Source organism: Amblyomma maculatum, chromosome 2 (assembly GCF_055883805.1).
Source record: "Amblyomma maculatum isolate TAMU_Amacu chromosome 2, ASM5588380v1, whole genome shotgun sequence".
Taxonomy (NCBI): domain Eukaryota; kingdom Metazoa; phylum Arthropoda; class Arachnida; order Ixodida; family Ixodidae; genus Amblyomma; species Amblyomma maculatum.
The window spans coordinates 190,342,229-190,364,120 of record NC_139345.1 but is presented as its reverse complement, the minus strand read 5'-3'; the positions used below and the strand labels follow the sequence as shown (position 1 = coordinate 190,364,120).

Below are 21,892 nucleotides of genomic sequence, written 5' to 3'. Positions count from 1 at the left end.
GTACATTAAGAAAAAGTCCTGCAACACTCCTTTCGATAAATTTGAAGGCCTTGTGGAATACTCTGGCATGCAGGGGTGGAATCTTTGCAATAAGGCACTAGTGTTCATGGCTATAGATACAACGCAACATTTTGGGAATAGCATCTTGCTTATTTTTGGTGCGCGCGGATGTCTTTTTAAGGCTTTTGTTTAGAGACATGTGTTTTAATACAATATCGGTCCAGCACTTTCTTTGTTCTATCCTTCATGAAATAGTAGAACATTGTTGCCAGTGTACAGGGGTGCTGTATATGATGAAATGTTTTCCTTCTTCACACGAGTTAAGCTTGACTGGTTTGCGAGGCAAAGAAAGGCCGAATTCTGTCATGCGGCTGCGCACGCGACGGCAGCACACAGGCACAAAGGCTAAGTATTCGGATCTATATTCAGATGTCCGACCTTTTATTGCGGTTGTTAGGGAAGGGTTGGTTTGTGGCATGCATATATTTCAGTTGTGTAATATTTGGGTTGATGGGAATCTTATTGCCTTGCCATGATGGGTGCAAGCTGACTGTTATTTGTAAACAGATCATTCCACCTAATAGAATACGCTTTCATGTAAAAGCGTATTCATACACAGGGCTGTCACTAATTTTTGTGGAGGCTCCCGCGCGTTAGTTTCTATGTGGGCTCTCCCTCACTTGTATCCCCTTATTCTGTGGGCACATAGCTGTGCATATTTTATTTTGTAAATAACTATACACACGAAATAATATGTATTAACAGTATACTCTTTGCTATGTGTCTTTTTCATCAAACTTCGCCGTTCTGCTGATGCAACATACAATTTCGTGTAATTATTGAAGCTGTATATTCCACCTTGTTTTAAGGCCGTCTGTTCCATTTGCTGCACCAAGCTGCTGCTTGATCACGTCCGAGAGCTGACCTTAAACTGATGTTGCTTCTCCGATACTCCATTCTGCATTTGTGTTTTTCGTGGTGCGCAAGCACTGTGACGTATTTGTCATTCATCAGGCCAGTGCAGGCCTGAAGAATGAATGTGGATGTAACTAGTGGTGCAAAGCTGCATGCTTTTTTTACTCAAACCGAGAGCCAAGGCCGACGACGACGGAGACTGAACGATGCTTGGTCAAGTCGGCTAAGAATAAACCCTGTTCAACGCCAAATGTAGGCCTAAATTAGCTGTCGAATTTTCTGCCAAACTAAAATTCCCGCAACACTTACGGAGTAACTTTTTGCTTACTTAGTCGACCTTTCTTCGGTCTTCCTAGTCGTTGGCCTTGTCTTTCATGTAAACGAGAAAAAAAAAGATTCAAAATCAGCGCTAAACATACGTCACTGTGACGTCATGCATTTTGTTTGTTTTTATTAGCACTAGTATTCCGAACCGTTATTTTAAGAAACTAGTAATTATTGCCTGGTACGTTTATATTGCCGCGTGCCTCGCGGAACCGAGAAAGAAGAGAACGTAACAGTGCAGTGTGTAGAACTGATCAGTTCAGTGTTCGCTGCCTTGTACTCGTTACATTTTCTGGTGGAGGTGCGGGGTGAGATTTCCCTTTTTGCTGAGTTCAACCCCTCAAGGGCAACCGAGAGCCACCAAGGATCTGGCACCGGTCCATCGCAGTTGCAGCCGCCGCCTTCGAGGTCAGTCGCCAGAGTTCGGGCCTCTTTCCTGTACGCCTGTGGCCAACATGCATAGATCCAACAGAGCATTACGGCTAACGGAGAGTCTTCCCCCCAGTTCGTCGTCCTCCAGTCTCGAACGCCACCGTTCTTCCATGGCGAGCTTTATGAGGACGCTGAAGACTGGCTGGACCAATTCGAACGGGTCGCCAATTACAACGGCTGGGATGAGCAAAGGAAGCTCTATAATGTCTACTTTGCTCTCGAAGATTAAGCGCGGACGTGGTTCGTGAACCACGAAACGACACTACCAAAATGGGACCTCTTTCGTCGCCAGCTCTTGGCGACCTACACCGCCAACGACCGAAGAGAGCGTGCGGAGTCGGCGCTGCAATCTTGCATCCAAGCCCCTAAGGAGAGTATTGGACTGTACTAGAAGGACATGATCCGCCTTTTAGGCGTGCTGATCCAAATATGTCAGAGGAGAAGCAAGTGCGCCACCTGATACGCGGGGTGAAACAAGAACTATTTTCTGGGCTTGTGCGCAATCCACCTAGAACGGCATCAGATTTTCTAAGGGAGGCCACCACGAAAGGGCGAACACATCGACACAGGGCTCAGCACTATAACCGTAACGTGTCCGCCATATCACCGGTCGTCTATGGTTCTGGCTTCAACGGTTCTGATGCTGCCTTAAGGGAGCTTGTTCGATCTGTGGTCAGAGAAGAGCTGAGACACATTCAGGCACAGGGTCTAACGTCGTCTTCGAGGCTTCCATCACTCGCGGAGGTCGTTCGCGAAGAAGTGAGGCAAGCCGTCCTGGAACCGCCTGTGCCTGGTGTGCAGCCACTGCCACCTAGTGTGCCAACGTACGTGTCGGTGCTTCAGCAGCATGACCTCTGTGATCCTCCAAGAGGGAACCCCTTTGTGCTTCATCCAAACCAGCACCATAGTGGGTACGAATCTCTCAGAGGCAGAGTGAAACCCCCTACTCTTGATCCAAGCCCACGCCATCCTCCTCTTCTAGCCGAGGCACGATTTCGGAGGACTGACGTCTGGCGTGCCCTTGACAATCGGCCCCTTTGTTACCACTGTGGTGAGGCATGTTAGTGTTAAGGTTCTGTCCGTACCGCCGCGCCGGACTTCGTGGCTTCCATCCGCGTGCACAATGTCCTCGAAGTGGTGATCGACCACCCGAAATCGAGGAGTACCTGTCGACGCATACGAATCCTCCAGACGTCTCACAATACGGGTCCCACGGCATTACCTCTTCCCGTTATCGTTCTCCAAGTCCACGTCCCTCTACATACCGCACTAGCCTCTCGACGAGCCCCCGCTCCCCGAGCCGTCGGGAAAACTAGGAACAGCGACCTGCGGAGGTGTGGCCACTGACGAGCGAAGTGCTGAACATCCTCCATCAGACGGCGTCATGTAACGATGAACCTGAGTGCGCAGTTTCGGACATACCAGTTTCTATCAACGAATTTCTCATTATAGCTTTATTTGATACGGGGGCGGACTATTCAGTTATGAGCAGTGGGTTAGCCAGGAAACTGCAGAAAGTTTTAACCGAGTGGACTGGGCCTCAGATCCGCACTGCAGGGGGACACCTTATTACCCCGCCTGGAAGATGCGTTGCGAAAGTTGCAATTGACGAATTTATTTATGTTTGCGACTTCGTTGTTCTTACCCACTGTTCGCGATACGTCATACTCGGCTTGGACTTCTACAAGCTAATGGTGCAATAATTAACTTGCAAGAATCACGAGTGACGTTTTCGCCGAGCCAAGCCAATGCGAGATCTAGCGTCGACGGTTCATAAACGCCCGCCTTACGTATTACAGCTGCTGACGTTACGGTCCCGCCACGGTGCAGCATTATGGTCTTGGTAGAAAGCGGCTCACCATGGGACCGAGACGTACTGGCAGAGATGAACGTGGGCCTGCTTCTTGAGAAAGGGATCTGCACCGCAAGAGGAGTTGTTCGCTTGCGGGACGGTTGTGCGAAGCTCTGGATTACGAATTTGGGACCGAGTTTCAGCACATTGCGAAAGGAACGGCCATCGCGTATGTTGCCGACTTTATTGAGCCAGGGAACATCTGTACTCTGGCGCCGCCGTCGCCAGCCAGATGTAATGCACCCGACATTCTATCAACTGTGGACATTAATCCCAATCTGTCGGTGGTTGATCGGTGGCGACTCCTTGACATCCTTCGAGAATTTGCTGGATGCTTTGCAACGGTTTCGAAAGTTGGGCGTGCCCCAGTAGCCAAACACCGCATTATGGTTGACGCGGAGACGAGCCAATTTCCCAACACCCATACCGAGTGTCGTCAACGGAACGAGAGGCTATTCGAAGCCAGGTGCAGGAAATGCTTACCGACGATGAGGTGCGGCCGTCTATCAGCCCCTTGGCTTCGGCTGTAGTGCTGGTGAAGAAAAAAGATAACACCTTGCGTTTCTGCGCCGATTATCGTAAGGTAAATCAGGTAACGAAACGGGACGTATACCGCTCCCACGTCTCGATGACGCATTGGACCGGTTACGCAATGCCAAATATTTCTCGTTGCTCGACCTCAAGAATGGCTACTAGCAGATAGAAGTGGACGAAAGGGACAGAAAGAAGACAACGTTCGTCACCCCCGACGGCCATTATGAATCTAAAGTGCTTCATTTCGGTCTCTGTTCTGCACCAGCAAAGTTCCAGCGAATGGTGGACACTGTTCTCTCTGGACTGAAGCGGCAAGCATGCCTAGTGTATCTCGACGATGTGTGTGTGTGAGTGAGTGAGTGAGTGAGTGAAAACCTTTATTTAGCTCTAGATTGGCTTGTCTTCTGCGGTTTTCAGATGGCTTCGTCCATCTTATAAGACAAAGGTCGGTTGCCCTTAGTCCAGGGCTCCGTTGGATGCTGCTGCCAGTTGTGGTCGCCGAATCAGACCTTCTTGGTCGACTCCGCGATCGCTGGAGCGCACTCCCTCCCATTGCTCCGCACTCAGGTTTGTTATAACGGGTACCACACTTATCCTCTGGCATGCCCAGGATATGTGGTACAGCGTGGGTGGTTCTTGGCATCAAGGGCATTTGTCAGTGTACTGTGTGGGATACATTTTGTTGAGTACGTGTAGATTCGGGTACGAGCCCGTTTGTATCTGCCTCCACGCGACTGAGTCCTCTCTGCTAAGGGAGTTGTGTGGTGGTGGGTACCGCTTTCTGCAGCCCTTGTAATGGTTTAGTATCGCCGAATAATCTTGGTGTACAGGTTCGTTCTCCTCCAGGTCGCCTACGTTGGATGCTCGGTAATAAGTGTACCCTCGAGCTATCCTGTCCACCTCTTGGTTCCCTGTTACTCCCGCGTGTGCCGGCGTCCATACTATCGTATGCTTGATAGGTTCTTCGTTTGGTTGCCGTTGTGTTATGTGGCCCCCAGAGCGGAGTATGCGGAGCGCTTTGTGCCCGATTCTGCCGTGAAGATAGTTGCGGCATACTGTTTGTGAGTCTGTAAGAATTGTTAGAGACCGTTTAGGTCGATAGCCCTCCGCTGCCGCTAGAGCGACGGCCGCTTCCTCAGCCTCGACTATCGTACAGTCTTGTAGTGATGCGCTGGTGATCTCGCGTAGCGTCGAGTCAATCACCGCTGTTACCACATTGCTGTTGTGCTGCCCCGCTGTTCTGGTGTATGTGGCTGCGTCCACGTATACCGTCGTTTCTCGGGGTGCTAACGTCTTTTGTAGGTATTCAGCCCTTGCCTCTCTGCGTGCTTTGTGCAGGTTGGGATCTATGCTCCTGGGTATGGGCGTTACTTTTAGTATGTAGCTATATTCGTCCGGGATTGTTTGTGTCCTCTGTATCTCTTGAATTTGATCGGCGCGGCCCAGTTTCTTAAGCAGCTCCCTGCCAAGTGGGGTGTGCTGTAGTCTGCGCACTTGGGAAAATAGTTGTGCCTCTCTCAATTCATCGAAAGTATTGTGTAGTCATAGGGCTAGGAACTTTTCGGTTGAAGTGCTGTGAGGAAGGTGGAATGCGGTTTTGTAGGCTTGGTGTAGAGTCACGTCCGCCTGTTGTAATGTTGTAACTAACTCTTGATGGGGTTGTAGTAGGGGAGGCTGTATGTCACTCGGCTGATTACCAGGCTTCTAACCAGCTTGAGTGTGTCCTCCTCTCGCATGCCATCACGTCTGCGTGAGATGCGCGTGATCATGCGAGTCACTTGTAGAGTGGATGCCTTGAGTACGGCGAGGGTGTGGGTAGAGCGTTAATTTGACTGTATCCACATCCCCAAAATTCTGCTGAGTGTTTTTTCTGGAATCGACTTCCCCTCGAGGTAGACGTTTAGCTTTAAGTCGTCGCTAGTGGGGACTGTGCGGTTGTGTATTCCTCTCCTAGGTCTTAAGAGCTCAGATTTCTCGGTGGAGCATGCTAGCCTTCTTGCTCTGACGTAGTTCTCTATGCAGGTGGCTGCATTTTGCAATTTCTCTTCTTTCTCTCCGAGCGAGCCTGTGTAGACCCTGATGGTGATGTCGTCGGCATACATGCCATGGTGTACGCCGTCAATTTCTTTCAACTGTTTTGCCAAGCCAATCATGGCTATGCTGAAGAGCGTAGGAGAGATGACCGATCCTTGAGGTGTTCCTTTGTTTGGCATAGGGAATTTGTCTGATCTGAGGTCCCCCAGTCCAATTGTTGCCGTTCTGTTTGACAGGAAGGCTTTGACGTAGCCGTACACTCTCCTCCCGCAGTTCAGGTCGTTCATGCCCGTAAGGATAGCCTCGTGACTGACTTTGTCAAAAGCCCCCTTGATGTCCAATGTCATTATTATGTCTTCTCCCCCCTGGGGGCTTTCCCAACTACTTCTTTGATTTGAAGTAGTACATTCTGTGTCGATAGTTTTGCTCTGAAACCGAACAGGCTGTGGGGATACAGTTCGTTGTCCTCCATGTACTGTTGTCGTCTCAGCGTCACTACTCGTTCGTACAGTTTCCCAAGGCACGATGTGAACAAAGACCCAGGCAGAAAACAACAAGGCCATCGACAGGTTAATTCACCAGTTCGAGGGACCAGACTCAGAACTCCTGGAGAAAGTACGCGTTATGTGCTTCGGGGACACAAACCCAGCGGCTTACGCAGAGCACTACCGGGGAAGAGAAAACGATACCCTGGACAGGCCCATCACGCGAGAAGAGGTCTACGCAGCGATTCGAAACACAACCATAAACACGGCCGCTTGTGCGGACAAGATCAATAACGCACTTATCCGCAACCTCAGTGATGACCTAGTCGCTGAATTAACACTTTCTCAACAAACACTGGGAAGCGGAGACAGTCCCCGAGGAGTGGAAGCATGCGGAAGTAGTCATAATTCCTAAACTGGGCAAGAAACTACAAATTGAGAATCTCAGACCGATCTCGCTCACATCGCGCCTTGGTAAACTGTACGAACGAGTAGTGACGCTCAGACTACAACAGTACATGGAGGACAACGAACTGTATCCTTAAAGCATGTTTGGTTTCAGAGCAAAACTATCGACGATGTCGTCATTTTCGCGGCTAGTTTTGAGGAGCACCTTGACCGACTGCGAATGGTACTACAGGCGCTGCGTTCAGTCCAACGATAAAACCACAGAAATGCCATTTCGGATTCCAGAAGCTCCGCTTTCTTGGCCATGTTATTAGTTCTGAGGGCGGAAAACCAGATCCCGACAAAACTGCTGCTGTGAAAAATTTTCCGCGCCCAACCAAAAAAAAGTTCGTTGGAAGGCTTTTGGGGCTTTGTGCCTATTACAGGCGTTTCGTAGAGAATTTTTCAGTGATTGCCGAACCTCTTACGCGTCTTACCCGAGACAAAGTTCCTTTTGCGTGGCAAGATGATCAAGACGATGCTTTCAACAAGTTGCGGTGGCGACTGAAGGCCGCCCCGATACTTGCCCATTTTACGAAAACGCTGCCACGGATATCCATACCAATGCCAGTAATTTTGGACTCGGTGCAGTTCTGATTCAGCGGCAAAATGGCACTGAGAAAGTTATCGCTTACGCAAGTCGCTCTCTTTCAAAAGCAGAGGCAAACTACTCAACCGCGGGAAAGGAATGTCTCGCGGTAGTTTGGGCCATAAGTAAGTTCCGACCCAATATTTACGGCCGACCTTTTAGGGCCGTGAGCAACCACCATTCGTTATGCAGGCTAGCCAACCTCAAAGACCCCTCTGGACGACTTGCAAGGTGGAGCCTCCGTCTCCAAGAGTACGACATTACGGTTGTGTATAAGTGCGGCCGTAAGTACAACGAAGCCGATTGCTTGTCGCGTCCACCAGTTGAAACTGCCCCTCCCGACAGCGAAGACGACGGACGACTTCCCGTTTCTTGCGGTAGTCACGACCACCGACATGGCCCAGCGTCAACGGGCTGACCCCGGTTTACGCCCGCTTATTGAGCACCTCGAAGGCCTTGATGTAGCTGTGCCACGGGCTTTCGCACGGGGTTATCCTCCTACAGCATTCCCAATCACGTCCTATATAAGAGAAACTTTCAGCACAAGGAAACCTTTCTTCTCGCTGTGCCATCCGACCTGCGGCCAGAAATCTTGCACGCATGCCACGATGAGCCTTCGGCTGGTGATTTAGGAGTCACGCGAACATTAGCACGCATTCGACAAAAGTACTATTGGCCTAAGTTGCTGCCTTCAGTCCAGCACTACGTGAGAACATGCTGAGATTGCCGGCGGCGAAGGACACCTCCGCTGAAGCCTGCAGGGCTCCTTCAGCCGATACCTCCACCAACAGCCCCTTTTGCAGCAAGTGGGCATGGATCTTCTGGGCCCTTTCCCAACGTCCGCATCAGGGCACAAATGGATAGTAGGGCCAACGGACTATTTAACACGATATGCCGAGACACAGGCACTTTCCCGTGCAACTGCTGCAGACGTAGCCCAGTGTTTTCTTACGACCATCGTACTGCGCCACGGTGCCCCATCGGTTATTATCACTGACCGTGGTACAGCCTTTACGGCTGAACTCTTGCAGGCTCTCTTCAGTCTTACCCGCGCAAGTCATCGTAGGACTACTGCTTACCATCCACAAACAAACAAACGGACTGACTGAAGGCCTCAATAGAACACTTGCATACATGATTTCCATCTACGCCGACGTTGAGTATCGCACGTGGGATGAAGTCCTTCCGTATGCAACTTTTGCATACAATACGCCTGAACAGGAGACCACGTCTTGCGCCATTCCAGCTAGTCTACGGTCGTCCCGTCACAACAATGTTGGATGCTATGGTACCCATAAGTCACGGCGACGATGCCACCAACGCCTATGCGGACGTCGACATATTTCTGCGGCGGGCCGAAGAAGCGCGCCAGCTCGCAAGGTGCCGTATTCAACATCAACAACACCGCGATGCCAGTCTGTACAACCTCCGACACCGAGATCTTCACTACCAGCCTGGCGATCTTGTATGGGTGTGGACACCAGTGCGCCGTCGAGGACTCTCCGAGAAGCTACTTCGCCGTTACTTTGGGCCATATGAGGCCATTCGACGTCTTAGTAACGTGACCTATGAAGTTGTTCCTCGGGGTCAACAAGCCTCAATACGGCGGCGCTCAAGTGTTGAAACCGTTCATGTAGTGCGCATGAAACCGTATTATGAGAGGGAGTGATCTTCTGCGCATGTGCAGTGTTCCTTGCTTCTCCTGTGTGCATATAGCTTAAGGACACTCCCAGCGTCGAGTCGCCGCATTCGAAGAGGGGCGGTTATGCCGCGTGCCTCGCGGAATCGAGAAAGAAGAGAACGAAACAGGGCAGTGTGTGGAACTGATCGGTTCAGTGTTCGCTGCCTTGTACTCGTTACAATATCAGAACACTTAGCTACTTCTTGGTCTGTTTCGAGCACCTACTTCCATCATGCCACATCGTGGCCTATCTCAGCGGTACACAATCAATCAATCAATCATTGCGATGGTGACCTACCTCTCCCCCGCCATTCTGCAGTGCATGCATGTCTGCTCCTGGCCCTGATGGGGCTAGGAGTGGTGTTGAAGGGTTATCTACCTGCCCCAGCCCCATAAGGGATAGGTAGGTCACTCTTCGCCACCTCTCCCAGCCCGATCCGGGCCAGGATCAGCCACCCTTCACCACCTCTCAAGGAACGTGGTGGTGCCAAGAAAATCGTGCTTCACTCAATCTGTCCTCATGGGGTCTATACAAGTTTCGCTACAACGGGTCTACCTTGGAGGAGCGCAGCCCGTCTCTCGACAAAGGCACTCTTTCCTAAATATCATCCACGACAGAGAGCACGCTTCCATACAAGCGCCACGTATTAAATTTGGTTATATATATTACGGATTGATAACAGTGTGTTACCTGATAATCCGCGATTGCTGAGGGGTCACACACACTAACGCGCAGCTTCGCAATGGCTGTGTTTGCGCGGCTGAAATGGCCTCTATAGCGAAAGCACGGTCGATGCGGAACGAACGCCGCAAGAGTTTTTCGTAGATATATAAAAGAAAGAACTAATCTTTTTTGTCCTCTCTTACCTCGGCGCATGGTAGCGCTACGCGCCAGTGGTGAAAGCGCCTCGTCAGAGCACCGCAGCAACTCCTTTCGCATCAACGGCGAATGGAAACATATTTACCTGGTTTGTATGCCCTAATTTAAACAACTGCAAATTAAATGCGCAAAGCAGTCATGTGTCAGAAAAAGAGACCGTTTCAAGGCGCCGGTGTCAAAAGAAAGCAGAACCCCCCAACGTGAAGGCATTTTCCTCACGTAGAAATAATCGCGTTTCATTAGGTTTGAGCGCTTCTGATGGTCATCGCAATAAAATTTGGATCGAATCATTTTGACAGAGTGGCAATAGTTTCGCCTAGCCTGTTGTTCAGTAATTGGTTGTCAAAAGTGTATAAATGAAAACATTGCTCCGCATGTGTGTTCTGTGAGCTGACCCTGTCTCTGGCGGGAACGCGTTCGAGGCGGTCCCTGGAAATGCCTGCTGCCCTCATACATCATTTCGTAGGTGTGTAGTTCGCTTAGCTTCATAGCTTTAAAAAGGAAGAATTAGTCCATTAGTCGCGGTCTAGCAAGAAGGCTGCTGAACTGCCCATGATTGTGCTCAATAGTGGGTGGTAATAGCACTCATTGAAAACACTGCGCGCTAGCAAGAATATCTGAAATTACTTCTTGTTGTGAGATGTTACAGCCACTGTAATGTGTTTTATACCTGTTTCCTGATTTGTGTAATAATTACAGGTGCTCCTTTCATTACACAACCTTTTCAGAACCTGCTCGTAAGTTGGGATCGCCCTGTAAAAGTTCTGTGGCCAGTGACAACTTCAAAATCGGTAATCGCTGGCATAAATCACTTCTGGGCACAGCTTGCCATCGATGTTTGCGAACGCACCTTTGAAATTCCTTTTCGGCTGTCTTGTTCACGACTCAGCATATTTCATAGACTACCTTACTAGTGGCTCACAGCAGCTAATGTTAACTATGGAGCGCTTTCATTCCTAGTACACCGCTTTAGACCAGTCCTTCCCTTTCGTTTCCATAAAGCTAACTAAAGCACAATTCTCACATTCAAAATATCAACGCAAAAGCACATTCCGAAACTACTTTAGCTGGCATTCCAGATAGGAAGAGAAACATGACAAAAATACACATAGTGAGCGATATTTTTATTTACAGGTTTTCACGCGAAACAACACAACTCGCTCAGCGCAAAGTTATTGACATTTTACCAAATTGATTTAGTGCCCGCTCCAATTTATTCTTTCTTTGAGCGAATATACATTGCAGTTCAATCATACTACTCTGCCGACTCCTTTTAGTCGCGAAAAGCGCATGTGTACAAAGGTTGTCCGCACATTGTAATGCCGATGTCTCGAAGCGTTTTGTGTACTCGCAACCTTAATTAATACTCACGACCGATACGCGCACTTTCTGCTCGTGATTTTGAATAAAGAGTACATGTTTAAGTGTACCTGGTGAGCAAAATGCCAGACAAACCTTTTTTATGTAATACTAGAAAGGCAGTCTTACTGGCATCTAAAAACGCGCCCATTCTTCTTTGCGCACGCAAAGAAAATGTGACCGAAGTTTGCCATGTGTATCGGCTATCGATTTCGCCGTGACTTTACGCAAATTCACGTGCTATGTCATACAGGAAGCGAATTCTATGGCACACGTGGGAAACCTTCGTTAAATACCGTCCAGGTCTTGTATACTTGCCTAAGATATTTTGAGACTACTTTACACTATTCTGGCTTGTGCGCACAGCTGATATAAAGGACAGCGCGTACATATATTATTCGAATATTTTCGAACAATAGTACTGGCTCTTTAAAGAAGAGCACGTTTGTCACAGCTTTAATAGAAGCCCCTTTTAAACCACAACACCGACTCGAGGCTTGTAAAGGATGACATAACCAGGTCATGCCTTGGGTTGTCACTGAACAAGTCGTGCCCACACTTGATAAAAGATATCTTCAATGCACAAGTTGAAATGCTGAAAGAGGCTGCATTTCCTGAACAGCGCCTGACCCGCCTGTCGGAGAGGCTCTTGGCAATTAAAAGGGGTTGGCCGAGAAGCAAGAAAAAATGCCGATGGAATAAAGAAAAGGATTGAACCTATCCCGTATATATATATGGCCTCCTAGATCGTCTGAAAAAGGTTGCTGGCAGGTTCGGCCTCCAGGTGGCGTTTACTGCCGAGAACAAGGTAGGCAAGACTTTTGCCTCAGTCCGAAAAACTCTGGATCAGTTGAGGCCAACTCAGGGCGGTTGCGCTGTCAGACAAACCCCCAGATACGTGCCGTGCAACACGGGGGTCATGTACAAAGTACAATTCTCGTGTGGGAAAGTTTATTATGGACAAACTGGAAGGTATCTCAATATCCGCCTGGGGCAACACGAGAGCTTATTTGAGACCTCGGCTGCCTCTTCAAACCTGGCGGTTTGTTGTAGTGACTGGAGCATAATAATAGTGCTGTAAGTGCACCGGATTTGGGGCGTGCTGATGTCGTCTTTAGACATATAGATCAGGTGTGCCGGGAGATAGTAGAAACATATTTGATAGCCACATCGAAGACATCGCGTGTCGCAAAACCTTCGGTGGTATTACATCAGAGAGAATTGGGTTACATTCGTGGTAATCTACCAGTGCAATTAGTTTGTGCGCACGTGTGGTCTGGCTTGTAGGTTTTTATCTTTTTGTGTTTCTTCATGCCTTGTGCGCGTGCGTGAGGCAACACTTGATCTTTTTTAAGCATGAATTCTTAATACAAATTTCAATTGTTAGTCAGCGCTTCGTTTGTCCGTTTGTGTTTCATTCCTCGCATTAGTTCTGTGCGCTGTACAATATGCTCCCGCCACCTCGCCCAGTAATCAATTTTGTCCAATATATTTGTTCATAGGCTTGCATGATGCACTGAAAATTATGTTTGCTGGAATCAGAATGGCTATGTACCTTCGTAGGCCCCACATATGCCATACGAAATGCCGTAAAAACAACGCACCAGTCGCTGTTTATAAGCTGCGCAGCATAATACTATTCTCTGAAAGAGAGTAGTATCATGTTGCTCACTCTCACTTGACGCATCACACTCACTTGATACAGAAATTGAATCAATGCAGCGCTCATTTGTTGCCCACACGAATGAACGGGTTATATGAGCACCGTCATTTTTACGGCATTATTTATGGACCCTATATTTGTGAGTTTGCCACTTATACAGTTATATATTTATTTTTTCGATCTTCCGAACACAGAAGTATGTTCCAATATTCTTATTGTTTCGGGTAATATTCGTAGATTCTCAATTCTTACGCGGTGATTTCGCGATCAAATGCGTTAAGCCGACCTATGCGGAAAAAAGTGGTCTGATCAAACTGAGAGCTTGAAGACAACATCGTGCTGACGTGGACCACTTTTGGAACCCACTTTCGACCTTCTGCGGGTACGAAAGTGACAGCGCTTGAGCGTAGGTCAATATCTATCAGTTCGTACAGTAACCAGGAAAAAGTCTTAGCCTAGCTTGTTGGTCAATGTTGACGAAACGATCTGATGAGCGCGGAAATATATGGCAGAAAAGGAAAACGCGGCCATACGCGTTGAGTTTGTATTCTTCTCTTCTTGTCTATCTCTTTGCGCTTTTCAGTCACTTTCACTAACAGTAATAAGCTCTAATTTGCCCTACCTATTTGCGCTTGGTGGTGACGTGAATCTGTTAACCCTTGCGTTGACAAGATTCATACATTAAAAGAAGTTTCAGCATGGCTAAGTAAGCTTTAAGGAATGCGCACGTAGTGTCGTGGGCGTGTGCTGTAGCTAAAACATCCTTCGACATTGCACAGATATCTCCATAAAAACAGCTTAAGCCGGGAAACGGAGCTAGACGATTGCCGAGCTAAAAAGCACTAGTGAAATGGATCTTTTGGTTTGGTTTGGTAAAACTTTATTTCCCACAATAGGGGTACTGGAGGACATTCGGCTAGGCACCCGGTGTAGAGGGCAGCTCCCACGTCTGCACAGAGAGCCCGAAGCTCTCCGCCGCCGCGCGGGCCTCCTGGACAGCCCGAAGCTGATCATGTAATGAAGCACTTTTTAACACTTTGTCCCAATGTTCCTTGTTCTTGGCGTAGGCGTCGCTCGATGCACAACCACACCGCATATGGTTCACGTCTACACGGTCACTGCACCGTTCACACACATGTTGTCCGTCGTAGTCTGGGTCGATGTGCTTCATGCGACAGAGGTTGGGGTATGAGTTCGTGTGGAGCAAGCGTAACGTGACTGATTGGCTGTGGGTTAATTTCTTATCCGGGAGGGGAAATGCTCGTCTGCCTAAATAAAAGTGCTTAGTGAGCTCGTTGTACGTGAATAATTCATCTCTGTACTTGATATGTGGAGTAGCAGGGGAAACCGGAGGGACGTGGTCGATGAGTCCTCGCGCCGCCTCGTGTGCGATCTCGTTGAGATTCCGCAGGCCGCCCCCTAAGCTGCCCATGTGTGCCGGGAACCATACGATGGAGTGATTGGGGATGTTACTTCCGCCTAAGATCCGTAGCGTCGTCTTGTCTATCCCGCCCTTGGCGAAAGCTCGAGTGGCTGCTCTAGAGTCGCTGTATACAGTTGTGAAGTTCGAGTCTTTTAGAGCTAGTGCTATCGCTGCTTGTTCAGCTACCTCTGGCTTCTTGGTGTAAAGTGTGAGTGAGTTGCGCGTACGCCCGTGTCCGTCGATTACTGCTACCGAGTAGGCATGCTTTCCCGGTATGTACGCTGCATCTACGAAAGCTGTCTCGTCGGGAAACTGTGCCGCGTCCGCAGCAAGGGCTTTGGCGCGGGCGAGCCTTCTTCCTTGATTTTGGATCGGGTGTACGTTTCTTGGGACACTTTGATTGCTTCTCGCACGACTTTGGGTAACTGCAGGACGTTGTCCTTTTCACGAGTTATGCTTTTGAGCAGAAGGTCGCTCAGCTGTGTCGACGGCCCCTGATTACGCATTCAACTTTGAAGGTGATAAAGCCGCCGAGAAAAGCTAGTGCTTATCTCAGGCCGCAAACAATTAGGTGGTTGGTTCAGTGTGACAAGTACTGAGCATGCCCCTTCATTTTAACTCCACATCTCGATTACGGGAGACGTCCTTTTTAATTTGGTTCAGTCTGGCTGGTGTAGCCACCGCAGCCTGTCGTGCAAAAGCTGCAGTGCAGTCCTCAAATGACACGATGAGCTCTGGCAGGTGTTCAATTCGTCGCCGTGCTTCCATAGTCATTCTGAAGCGAGCAGGCAATCACGAGTTCATTAATATACAATCAGCATTGCTGAATCACTTAAACAGCAAAGTATTATTTTACGGGATTTCAAACATCAAGAGGGTCATTGAAAGCGTTTTTCAATATGTCACGCTCTATAGACATTTTGTATCCATATGTTAGGAAATAGAAGCTATATAACACCATAGACAGTTTAATAATTGTACTGACACATATTTATAAGCATCTACAACCACGATCTGAAAATTGGCGAAATATTTTCGAATGGACCATGGCAATGGTAAGTTCATATATTCATCGTGGTCGATTTAAAGCGAATGGCATATTGACAACGCATCAGTCATCCTGCAGAACATCGTCTATGATCATGTACATGTTCATAGGAAGTGTATATTCTCCCATGACCAATTTACTTGTCCGGCCGCTCCCGGTCCATAGCCTTGCAACAATTAGCCAAAGGCATTGAGTTGAGCCGGTCTCTTACATTTTTGAACTCGTTACCATCGAAAACTGGACATAGAGTTTACAAACCTGCGTGAACAACAAATAGAATAGGCTTCCTAATTATTCGAAGTTGCGATCGCTTTGGAAGGCAATACCCCTACGCATTCTCATATAGCGACAAAGAGGCGGGAAAGCGTAAAGCTCGACTAAATTTATTGGCGTAGAAACAGGTGTTCACAAACATACCTTCTATTGCGACCGTGCACAAAAAAAAAAATACAACAAGGTTTTATGACACTGGTAAATTAGGCTCTGACGTTTCGCATGACATGAAAAAAATAAGCTCAATAAAAATATTGCAGCACATAGGGCGCGCCGTCTACCTGCCACGCAAAAAAAAGACAGTTGGAACCTATATGCACTGTCACTGTTCCATTTCGTACATTTGGGGATCGCTGATAATGAAAATAAAGTACGAAGTACAGATCACGTCATCAAACGCAAGATGCAACGAAGGGCTCGAGTCATATTCTCTACGTCATCTCCTGCGGTTACTACGCGCTTTTACGACGAGTACGTACGAGTATATACGGCGGGAAAATATTCCAGCATAAGGCAAAATGCCGGTCCGTCCGACAGTGCGCCATGACATGTATGCCATAAGTTGCGGGGACGCAAACTTAAACTGCTTGCGCTTTTTGCTGCATGTTTTTCCAAAAAGGACTGAGACAGCCAATGCAACTCAGCTCGTAGCAATAAAAAGCATGAAGCGGTCAATACCTATGGAATCGGCATGGCAACGAATATTGGCGGGTTGTCATGCAGCGTGCGTCTAAATTAAGCAGCAGACGAGTGCATGCATGCATCACGCTATTTGCAAGTGGCGCTCTCCAGCAGAAGCTGGGAGAGTACCGAGACTAGCAATGCCTGTAAATATAGACAAAATACTAATCGACAATAGCATAGGCTGCACATGTTTTTCCATACACGTTTCCTGACCACTTCTTACTTTGGTTCCCCCTTGAATCCTTTTCTTCAGATAATGTAAGGCATGGCAGGTATGGTCTACTTTATTGGTTATTATTCCTTTTCTTTATCCTTCTCCCTTCCTTGCGGATTTTGATAACTATTCCCTTGCAGCTGCATTGTTTATCATGACCCCTTGGAATGCCTGTCCACTGCTAAGAAAGGTATGCCAGCATCGAACTTGCTTTAGATGCTGACTCATCATCCATATTCATTGTATTTTTTTTTCTTGCTGTTGGCGCTTTTTATTTTCTTTTCAGGCCACGGGACCTCCGGTTCCAGGCTGAAGAATTCATACATAAGAAAACGTTCTTTCACTCCTGGCCCTGCTTCTGTCTCCTCCACTTTCCTTCCTCTTCCCTACCTGTTTTTTCTTTTTTGGAAGCAACAGCGTATATAACCCTTGAGAGTGATGGTCACGCTGTCCAGACGAAGACAACTCCTCTTATGGAAACGTTGGCTCGGCTTGCAAACTGAGGCTCGCTCTCAAAACTTGTTCTGTGCTCGTTTATGATGTTCAGCCATCTTCTCTCTCCCCTCATACCCTGGACTACTACTCCATAAGGGGTATGTCATTTTTATGCATTTATGGTCGTAACCGAAAGCAGTTCCAATATCTTTATGTCAAACCTTAAGCCTAGAATTATTAAAGTCAAGAAAACTTGTCTTGGGGTTACTGAGGTGTTATTGTTCAAGTATGCGTAGAACTGTTCAGGCACGTATCTACCACCATTGTCAGTTGGTCCGACATGCCGATGGCGGACTTATGAAGGCGATCGGCGACCGAACACTTCCCGTCGCCGGCTCAACCTTGGCTGCTTGTTTTTACCCAGTTACGTGTACGTTAAACGTTGCCTCGACATCCATCCGAGGTTCAACTGCTGGTATTAAGTCGGCTTCCCAAATAAGACTACTAATAGGGTGACCATCGGTATTTGGAATGTTTTGCTTCAGAAGCGCCGAAGGCTTACAAGCGGACGTGTAAGCGCATCTAGAAGCAATATGAGATGGAAGACGGGAGCACGTGGCCTTCGCACTTCGCAAAGCGCTGCCACAAACACAAGATAAGAATGGGTGGCATCAGGGGCATGCTAGTAGCCGATCAAGGTTTCTTTGCATTCGCGTTTATCACTCATACTTATTGCATGATGATGGCAGCGCTTTCAAAAGCGGATGCCACGCGCTCCCGTGTTCTCTATTACATTTCTTCTAGCTCTACGTAATGTAAAGCACTGCTTGCTATCAATTGCATCATCGAAATTTATAACTGATGGTAATGGTTTTATTACACTGACTGTCGCGGTAATACAACATCTTTATTCAGCGTTTCATGAGAAATAATCTGCAACATTTCGTTTGCGGAAAACAATTATTAGCTAGTCGCATAGCGCCGAGAGCTCGAACTAGCCAGCTGATAAAGGCGTAGACCCGAATTCGGCAGCGGTAAAGTGACAATGGCGAAGCCTAACTGACGTAAGTACTAGCCCGATCAGCCTGCATTTGACCAACCCAGAGTTCTCCGTTTCCAATTTCGGATTTCATAGCGGCGATAGGACGAAATGTCGGCTTCATTAAGCTTGAGCGTTGCAAGAGAAGTTCATGGAACAGAAATACTGGATGATTTCAGGAGGAGGAGGAGGAGGAATGATGTTCTGGTTTGAGATGGGAGAAAGGGGGTAACGTGGTGCTTTCAACTGTCTCCTCTATTGAGGGAGGGCTATGAACACTTCTTTGATTAACTTGAGATTACATAATTAGGTTTTTTCCCCTAAACTGAATAATTTCAAAGGCCTAAGTCATACAATGATAGTGGTAAACAAAGCGTAGAATGCAAAATAGGTGTGAAAGTACTCAGAGTACTTAAAGCTACAAAAAGATAATGCTGGAAAATTTTTAAATAAAAGGCTATCAAAATGAACATTGTTCCTTCAAAGCGGGAACAAGAATGATGCGAGGTCTTTTGCATATAATGGGGGTGATGCGCAAGCTATTGGTTCCTCAGAAAGAGACACTTCCCACTATATAAAATGAGCTACAGTTCAATGTCGTTACTCATCCATGTGCACTCATGAGAACCAAACAAATGCCTCCGTATGTAATGCTACAGGCTACACGCAGAGCAAGGTTTGCCAGTTTTCCCTCAACCACACGTATTTTGTTGCAAGCCAATAAAAATGCGTTCAAAGCAATATAACCGTAATCGATTACCTATCTGGAAATCCTAGGTTACGTTTCATGGGCGAAATTTACCAAAGAAGCCCAATACACTTCACACGAAGTAGTACAGTTGCCGTCGTTTACTTGTGTTCTGTAAAATGCGCGCTATTTTGGGGGGGATCACAATTTCAGCCGAAATGTGATACTATTTAGGAATAAGAAAATGAAAAAATGCAGAGAAACATCTGCCGGCCATAATAAGGGCGAGGAAGGGGACAGGATGGAATAGCAAAATGTTTCACCCTTTTAACATAAAGTGGGACCATTCACGCCCCTGCAGAGAATTTAGGAAGCTTACTGACGACTTCGAGGGAGCGTTTAAGTCATTTACATTAGTTAGAGCAAATTCGCTGTGATTAAGAAATGCATTTTCGCCCCTAGGGTCAATGAACCTCACATTTTAAAATTTTCTTTGGGAATCAAAGAGTGCCTCGGCTGTTCGTTTATACTAATGCAAACTAATAGTGCGCAGGGAATTCGAAAATTCGTTTCCCGTTAGCAATGTTAACCAACTAATCAAACATGATGAAGCTAAAGGACCGTAAACTGCGATAAGCAGAAGGTGACGAACGCCGCATGCATGACACGTAGTTGGAAGCACATGTTAACAAATAACTATTACAGTAAACTTTTCAAATACGTGTTAAGGATATTTTAACGACTTGAAACGTCGAATATATTATTCACCAGTGAAGCGAGGAGGCACTTATTCAGAATGTAAATTAAATTTAAAGAGGCGAGAGTTAATATTTTGTCGAATGAAACAGTAAGTGTTGGCGGCGAAGTCAAAGCTGGTATTAATGGTGCACACAGTTGAAATATAGTGGACATCTGGATATTCGTTGTTCTTTGTCCCCAGTGAATACACTTTTTGAATAGGATACAAATGTGTATTGTGCGATAATCTATTAGGTTTATGTAATATATATTATAGTACCGCATACATTTTAATAATAAGGATAACTATACGACATTTTCAGATGCAGGTATACACTAATGTACACCAAGAGTGCTACGCAGTTGCATTAGAGGCTGACAGTAATTACTATTACAAAATGACATTTATTAACCATGCGTTGCTTCGCTCTAATTTCCCAACTGTGTAAGTTTAATTTTCGAACGCCTCAGTTTATCCTCCCTGAACGAGCGCTCTTTGGTGTCGTAGAGTTAGCGTGCCAAGCGCGGAAACCAAGAAACAGAGGTGCTATTTCAGCACTTCACCAAGCAGCTTGGATTTTAAGGCGCCCTGGAGCCATCTCTTTGGTCCTAATAAATACTTGATTGATTCACTCATTCCTTTGGTCATTTTCACGGAGAATACTTGGCTTTCACGTCACGCTATTTGTACTCAGAGCTTGCTCGACGCGGTTTTGGCACCACGTTTCGCGACGAAATGATGTTTAATGCGGTCATGTTAATATTTTGTATTCATAATAGCGTTATTGACGGTCAAAATATTGTAATATTCCCAAACCTATATAAGAGGCAACTGTCGCCTAAAAGCTTTTCCGGATTAAACCGCCTTCCTGAATGGACAAAAAGGGAGAATTATGTGTGGTGCTTTCACTGTGGTAACAGAGAAAACAATATGTCACTAATGCGCATTTTGTCTCATTTTTTCTTCTAGGCGTCGTCTCATACTTGGCTTCAGATATCTCATAGGGAATTAGAATGCTGTGCTGCAAGATTCAGGAAAGTTTATATAGCTTGTGAATAGCGTGGACACTGTAACTCGTATTTCCCAGTTTTTTTCTCGTAGGGCAAGTGCACCTCAGTGTCTAAGTTCTTTATGAGGATGTGGCTACTTCTCGGTTTGGTTATAACTTTTCTTAGCACAGAAGCTGCGTGAGACAATAATAAAATAGCATTCCGAAAGGATTACTTTCTTTACACTTCACACTATTCTTGGTTTCAGAATTACGTAATGTGCGCTTTTTTATTTACTTTGGATATTCTACCGCATTATGCAGTACCAAATGTTAGAACATCAGTGAGAACTTCTGCCTTCTATTAAAATAATTCCCTCTCACTCAAGAACTGAAGTGATCTCCAATATCTCATTGGCGCTTTTGACCAGATGCGATAGGGATTAAATGAATGCAGGCCTGGGCTAATTGGAGTAATATTGGAGAAGCCTTCACCCTGCAGTGGGCATAGTCAGGTTGATTATTATGACGATGATGATGACAGATATTTTGTTTTGTTGCATAAGGATATGGCTGAATGAAAAAAAACTTTGCTTACCAGTGCCGTTTTATCTTTATGTTTCTGGCAGACATCTCCGAAGAATTCCGCAAAGTTGACGTCGGGAATTATGGATCTCGGTACACAAGATTTGACAATATTATTTTCAATAATCACGGACATGATGCCCTCCAACTCAGCTTGTCCTCTTAAACGGGAACACTGCCTCGAAGTCTTCTGTAAGAAAGGTTGATAAAAAACGTAAGGTACAAGACAAGTTGCTCTGGCAAGCCATAGTAGTAAATTACAACCCCGAGGATACACATGCTATGTGCTATCAAAGTATTCTGTTTGTAACGGGTGTTACGAGCAATGTAAATCAATATTACACAGACAAGAATACAGCAAGCAAAAGACCGCCAGTCACTCGGATCAGCAAGGCTATTTTGCCGTCACTGCAAACACGCGTACTAACTAACCTGTTCACGAACCAACTGTTCTTTAGTTGTTGTTTTGTAAAAGCGATTCACTTCTCATTCATGACAGAAAAGAGGCAGCCTATCCGAATGCAGGCGTCATTGCGTAGTGCAAAATGTCTTGAGCTTTTCCGTCCGAAGGTCACTTCATT

The 21,892-nt window shown here is 46.8% G+C and overlaps 1 protein-coding gene across 1 annotated transcript in view; it reads right to left on the bottom strand.

Moving 5' to 3' along the window:
* The window catches only part of LOC146200760 (luciferin 4-monooxygenase-like), a 73,582-nt gene extending 52,085 nt beyond the window's left edge, over positions 1–21,497 (bottom strand). Inside the window, exon 1 of the mRNA XM_084592974.1 lies at positions 21,325–21,497. Within this exon, the coding sequence (XP_084449100.1) occupies positions 21,325–21,447 (123 nt within the window). The 5' untranslated portion in view covers positions 21,448–21,497. The remainder of the gene's footprint in view (positions 1–21,324) is intronic.
* Positions 21,498–21,892: the final 395 nt, after the last annotated feature.